Source organism: Chlorocebus sabaeus, chromosome 20, assembly GCF_047675955.1.
Source record: "Chlorocebus sabaeus isolate Y175 chromosome 20, mChlSab1.0.hap1, whole genome shotgun sequence".
NCBI lineage: Eukaryota > Metazoa > Chordata > Mammalia > Primates > Cercopithecidae > Chlorocebus > Chlorocebus sabaeus.
In genome coordinates this window covers 10,173,111-10,179,389 of record NC_132923.1, presented here as the reverse complement: position 1 = coordinate 10,179,389, position 6,279 = coordinate 10,173,111, and the positions used below count along the sequence as shown (strand labels likewise).

At 49.8% G+C, this 6,279-nt stretch overlaps 1 protein-coding gene across 1 annotated transcript; it reads left to right on the top strand.

Annotated features, from left to right (window-relative positions):
- The first annotated feature begins 530 nt into the window (after window positions 1-530).
- PRR9 (proline rich 9) lies at window positions 531-2,549 on the top strand. The gene is made up of 2 exons (XM_007977096.3): window positions 531-566; window positions 1,070-2,549. Exon 2 carries the CDS (start codon window positions 1,090-1,092, stop codon window positions 1,438-1,440), a length of 351 nt encoding a protein of 116 aa, XP_007975287.3. The 5' UTR covers window positions 531-566; window positions 1,070-1,089; the 3' UTR covers window positions 1,441-2,549.
- The last annotated feature ends 3,730 nt before the right edge of the window (window positions 2,550-6,279 follow it).

Below are 6,279 nucleotides of genomic sequence, written 5' to 3'. Positions count from 1 at the left end.
ATCACTCTCTTCAGCAGGCTGAAAGCCTTTTGTTCGCTTGGAACCACAGGGCAAGCCTTCGTCTTTGCATCTGAAGGGTGACTTTCTAGGCTTGATGAAGAAGTGTCTGCAACAAGCCATGTAAGCCCTTGACCCAGAGAGGCCCCAGGCCTTAGGCATAAAGTCTTCCCATTGGCGAAGATGAGATGAGCAAGGTGGATCTTATCTCTCACCACATCCTGTACCACTTTGGGCAGACAAGGAATCCTGGTTGAACAGACTGAGATAACACTTTATGAACATTCTTTTCCTGCTGCCTTTGATGAGAGAGATCTGAGGGAAGGCCCTCCCTGCTGAGGTCTGATGAGGACCCACAGGCCAAAATGTAGTCTGATTAACAGGCATCCCAAGCAGTGACTCAAATCATCGGCGATTTCAGAGGAAGCTTGTTACGGTGACTCCACAATTAGTACCACAGCCCATGTGGCCAGTCAGTCCCGCAGGAGGCTGGACTAAGCACCATATAAAAGTCCCACCTTACCGGGCTTCACAGTCCACAGCCTTTGTTGAGTCTTGTTGAAGATCAGGTAAGTGGGGCATCTGTGCCCTCTCTCTTCCTGTTACTCTGTCTTTAGGCGGCCACTGTTCTGTTCCTCCTCTGGACTGTACTTTCGACTGATTTTTTTAAGTGGTTTGCCATTTCTTGGGCCTTATAAACTATCCTGTATATTCTATCCAGACTAGAATTTGTCTATCTAGTCTCTTGCACCTGATTTTCAAAAGGATTCATAGACTAGAAGAGAAGGAAAAAAAACCTGTGGTAGGACTTGGGGTTTGGAGCTATGGATGTCTAGACAGAGGCCATGAGAATACTCCCACCTTAGAGACAGGTGCCACAGGGAGCTGCGGCCAGGATAGAAAAGAGAAAGAGATAAAAAGCAGCCAAGAAATCAGCTCTTACTTCCACTCCTCATTCCACTCCATTAGTTCTTCCATCCACTCCTCATTCCTCTTTCTCAACGCTTTATTCCCCAGTTCCCACACTAATATTTTTAATGCAGATAATTTCGAATATTGTGGTTTTTTTCAGGCTCTGCAAATCACCCTAAGATGTCCTTCAGTGAGCAGCAGTGCAAGCAGCCATGTGTGCCCCCTCCATGCCTCCAAAAGACCCAAGAGCAGTGCCAGGGAAAGGCTGAGGAGGTGTGCCTCCCCACGTGCCAGCACCCTTGCCAAGATAAGTGTCTAGTGGAGGCCCAGGAGGTATGTCTTTCTCAGTGCCAGGAATTAAGTCAAGAAAAATGCCCACAGCAAGGCCAAGATCCATGCCCACCTCCATGCCAAGATCAATGTCCACCTCAGTGTGCAGAGCCATGCCAGGAGCTATTCCAGACAAAATGTGTGGAGGTTTGCCCACAGAAAGTCCAGGAGAAGTGCTCATCCCCTGGCAAGGGGAAGTAGCTGCTCATATGTCTTCTGGGGTCAAGAAGATGGCCAGCAGATGAAACCCTGACCCCAGCCCGTGCTCTGGTGACCTTCTTCTGTGGGTACCTCTGTGTGCAATGTACCTTCTTGCCTCCTGGCTTCCTTAGCATTCCAGGACTTGGTCTGTGTCTCTGAAGATGGTTCTTTCTATATTTCATCATCCTCTGTGAATAAGCATTGTTCTCAGCAGTCTGATGAAGGTCTCAAATGCAGGAATGGTGTGACTGTCAGGGAAGACCACAGAAGCCTAGCACAGCTTCCTTGGTGCAAAAATTCACCCAGCTCTGGGGGTGTAACAGCCAAGGATGCCTTCATTCATCTTTCAGAGTTTCAGGCTATCAAATGAGCCACAAAACAAACTGAATTCTGACGGACTTTCCACTTATCACCAACACCACCACCACCACCACCGCCGCCACCATAGGTGTTGAGACAAAGTGACTTGCAGTGTTTCAAAAATCAAAAATTGGTTGATTTTGTCCCTGTACATTAAAAAGAACAGGAAATTATTGAACATTGAAATGTTGGTTGTGCTTTTTTAAAATGAGCCAAAAGTGTGTAAATAACTGAATCCAAACAACCAGAAGGGAAAGATGAGATGGATGTTTGGTGCCCTTGTCAATCTCTGTGCTTCATAGCTGGTCTAATGTGGGCCCTTAGTTCTCACCATGTACACTCTTTAGAGATGTGATTTGTGTCTGTGTGATGCAGGCTGGTCTGTTCTCCAGCTTCCTTGCCTTCTTCTCCCTGGTGAAGGTAAAATACAAAATAAAGCTGATCCTAAGGCTGATATCTGACTTGACGTGTGTTCTCTTTTCTCCACCATCAAACCCCTCACTGTCCTTGTGATAACTGTCTCCTCCTTTGGCGGGGGAGGGGAGTAATCTGAAACAGGAATAAAATACAGACCTCACCGGTGCATAAAACAGCAATTCCAGAAGAGACCTCCTGAAGGTCACCGAGACCACCCTACCCACAACATATCCTAGGTTCACCCACTTGTACACTTCACACATGAAAAAATCCAGGAAGGGGCTAGGACCTGCCCACACTCAAAACCTCAGGTCCAGGTTCTTTCTGCTACAACATCTTTCCTCTCTGATCCTTGGTTTCCAAAGGAAAGGGCTGAAATGGAAAGGAGGTGAGATGTGTGGAAGAAGGATCCCAAGTTAATTCATGACACCTACAAACATAGCATCTGTGTCAAAGGAGAGAGCGAAGCATGCCTCTGAGATGAATGCAGACTCGAGAACCAAAACTGTCTGCCCTGCCATCTGGCCAGGTTTCAGGTAGGCCTGGGGCCTGGGTAACCAGTCTACTGTTCCCTACCCATGGAGGAAACACAGGCAGCGGCCACTGGGATTTGTGAACGGGTCAAGAGGGCACTGTACTGACATGAAATAGTCACAGGCTGCTCCCTCGGCAGTGGCCCGAGCTCCGACCTGAGCCCCAAGGAAGTTATGCCAAGGATCAGCTTCCTGGGAGGATGTAGCTTCTTACCCATTCTACCGGTCCCCCTCCCTCCTCAAACCTCTTGAGGAGGAGGTGGAGGGCCGGGAGAGCCCATCCCTGTAGGGCGTGTGGAGCTCTACGTCTCAGTTGTTTGGATACACTGAGGGTCACTGAGTTTGTGGGTGACATGGACCAGGCCCTGAACTCCACGCACATTCTCTATGGAGATTCTAACAGCAGGCTGGGGGAGTTCCTATGCTGCCCATTGCTTAGGAACTTGTCATAAAGCCAGTAAGTGGTGAAGTCAGGATGCTCACCCAAGTCCCTCTGACTCCAGAAAGGATCTCTTACTTTTGTAATGAAAGTGCTATGGCATACAGAAAAGATTTCCAAAAACTGTCTTCTCATTCATTCATTTATCCACCTAAATCATGTTCCCTGATCACCTACCAGGTGTCAGTCACTGTGCCAGGTGCTGGAGAGACTGTGGTGAAGCAAACAGTCAGTATCCCTGTACAGAGCTACGAGCTGTCTCTTCTGCAGGCCACATGCACCAAGGGTACCTTTCTGAAAATCTCCTGGGTGTCTCAAGTCCCTGAACATCTCCAGATGCCTGAATCACAGTTCTCTTGCCTCCTTGCCTAGTTAAAATAGGTTTTCTCATCCATTTTCCAACTTTGGAATAAACCAGCTGTTCCCTAGGGCTAGTAGCTCCCAGAGCTCCATTCTTCAGAGATGCACCAGAGAGGCCTTCCTATCAGTGAAGCTTCTGTTCAAAAACACTTTTCCAGCTTGGCTCAAGTCCAAGAAACCTCTTTGTTCTCCAGCATCAAAGGCATGCACAGATTGGAGTCCAAGATCAGACACCCAGGCATTAAGAGGGAGCACGGGGCTAATGAACAGGGAGAGTCCAGACTTATCAGAGACAGGAGAAATCTGCTGATTACGGGGGAGGCCTCTACGGTTAGGAAGGGGACAAGTCTGCAGATTGCAGATAGGTGAGCAGACGCCCAGCAGCCAGCAGGCTTTCATCTAGTTCTGTCATAGGGACCTCCACACCTCCTCGTGCTCACGGAGGTCTGCCCCAGCCACTGCCTGGGCCACTGCTGCTGCAGCCTGGTCTCTAAAGACACAGACCAGGTTCACGGCCACAGAGACCACAGGGACAGCTAGGACACAGCATTCAGACTTCCCCAGCTGCCGCTTCTGTGCTGAGCCTTTCAGGAAGTACGGAGGGGTCTTACTAAGGAGATGTTAGGGGTTCTAGTTAACAGTTAACTCAACGTGAGACAATAGTGGATCTGTGGGCCCCACATGCCAAGAGGAAAAAGTACAAACTGACAGGAATTCATAGGAGGAGCTGCGGATTCACGCAGTCATTCAAGATGTTCTTGGAGAAACTGCTATTCCAAGTCAGGCTCTGGAAACCTGTGACAGCGCCAGGAGGCAGGCAAGCAGAGCAGTGGCCTGAACGACTTTCACATCAGGAAGTGCTGAAAAATATTTAGCCTACAAAAGAAAATACCCGAGAGAGTGGGACAGCTGAACTCAAATATTTTAAGTGCTTTTATGGGGAGGAGTGAGATTTTTGTGAAGTGCCAAAGAACAAAGTTAGGACCCATGGGCAGAAATCATGAAATTGGGCTCAGTTTAAGAATTTTCTTATAATGAGATCTATTGGACGGCGACAGGAGCTGCCTTTGGATGCGTTGTGTCCCATGAACTAGAGGTTTGCAAGCCAGTGGGTGACAACCAGCTCCTCCCAATCCATCAAATACTGTGACTCCTCTAACTCTAACTTATATGTGGAAATGGGACCCAGGGGCAGGGAGCCTCCCACGAAGGGAGATTCAGAAGACCTGACCACAAGCTCAGGAGACAGGAAGTTTCCCTGGCTTCCAGAACACTCCTGGGAGGCTCTTCAGGGGGTCCAGACTTCTGGGGACCAGCAGAATGTGTGACCATGCCTTGAAACTAAAGGAAAGGAGGAAGACAGGTAAGTGATGGGAAGTGGCTCGCCCAGACTTAGGATTTTCTTAATGTTTTTGGACCCACAAATGCTTCAGCCCTGAGTAGGACCCTACAGTGATTCCTCACTGCTTTCCAATCTCGTTCTTCCCAGCTGGGTTTAGTGTGTTTGCTCCCTTTTACAACTATTTTCTTTACCATCCAGATACCCTTTCTCTTCTGCACCAAAGTGATCCGCCTGTTCTTCCGCCTGACAACCCATCGCAGATTCCTTTCTGCCTGCACCTTCCTCTCTCCCACCCAGGGCTCTCGCCTGTTTGCCTCAGCCAAACCAGGGGTTTCAACCTGACCTCCGGAAAGCCCTCCGTGGTTTCAGCCTAGCTCCTAAGTACTGCAGCTTGGGCTCTGTGCTGCAGTGGCCCCGGGGGTCTGCAGTCCTCTACCAGCTGCCTGTGTGTGAATGACACATGTCTCCTGTTGGCATGAGAGCCCAGATGACAGCTCCTGGGGCTGGCTGTGTTCTTGCCGGACTTCACAGGGCCCATCCAACTGAGGTCTGAGACACCCTCACGGCTGGCCACCAGCATGCTCCCTGAGCAGAGACAAAGGAGGGTGCTGGCCTCCAGACCACCTGGACAATCCCTTTCATTGATAGGGTAACCAGTTCATCTTGATTTGCCTGGAATTGTCCCAATTTTAGCACCGAAAGTTCTGAATCCTGGGAACTCCCTCAGTCCCCGACAAACTGGGATGGTTGGTTGCCCTGAGTACCTGTGTGTATAAGACATGATGCCTTCTTCCAGATAGGGGAGCACAGAGAGAAAGTAAACGAGGCCCTCCATGCTGGAGAAACTTATAGCCCAAGGGATTTTTCTGGAAAACTGTAAACCCAGGAGGCCTAGTTCCCACTGCCTGCCGCCTCCATAGCCACATTCTCCATCAGCAGGGGTGGGGGCAGCAGGGGCTGGTGAGGGGTGATCAAATACTAGGTCAATGAGCAGGTTCCCAGCCTATGCCTGTTTAAGCATGAACTGGCAGGTCTTGACCAGGAGAAGTGGTATCTTGGGGGCCACCACCACCATTCCTGCTCCTGTCAATAATCCCATGGACAGCAGATCTGGACTTGTCCACTCCTGCTCTCCTCTCCCACGGACACCTGCCTCACATCTGAAAATGGTTGAAAGAAAAGAGGTGGCCAGATGGCAGGGCCTTCTCAACTCAACCTCCCTCATCACGCGGTTCCCCAGCCAGTCTCAAAACCAGTCCTTCCTTGTTTAGAAGCCACTGGGGACCCCTTTTCTCTTCTCTTCCCAACAGCACCACCTGCTGGCCATAGAGGCAGTTGGCCTTCTGCTAATCACACCCAGTCTGGCCTGAGTTGGAGATGGCCGCACA

Excerpts from the sequence above, each read along its gene's own strand:
- PRR9 (XM_007977096.3), top strand. The coding sequence starts at position 1,090 with ATGTCCTTCAGTGAGCAGCAGTGCAAGCAGCCATGTGTGCCCCCTCCA.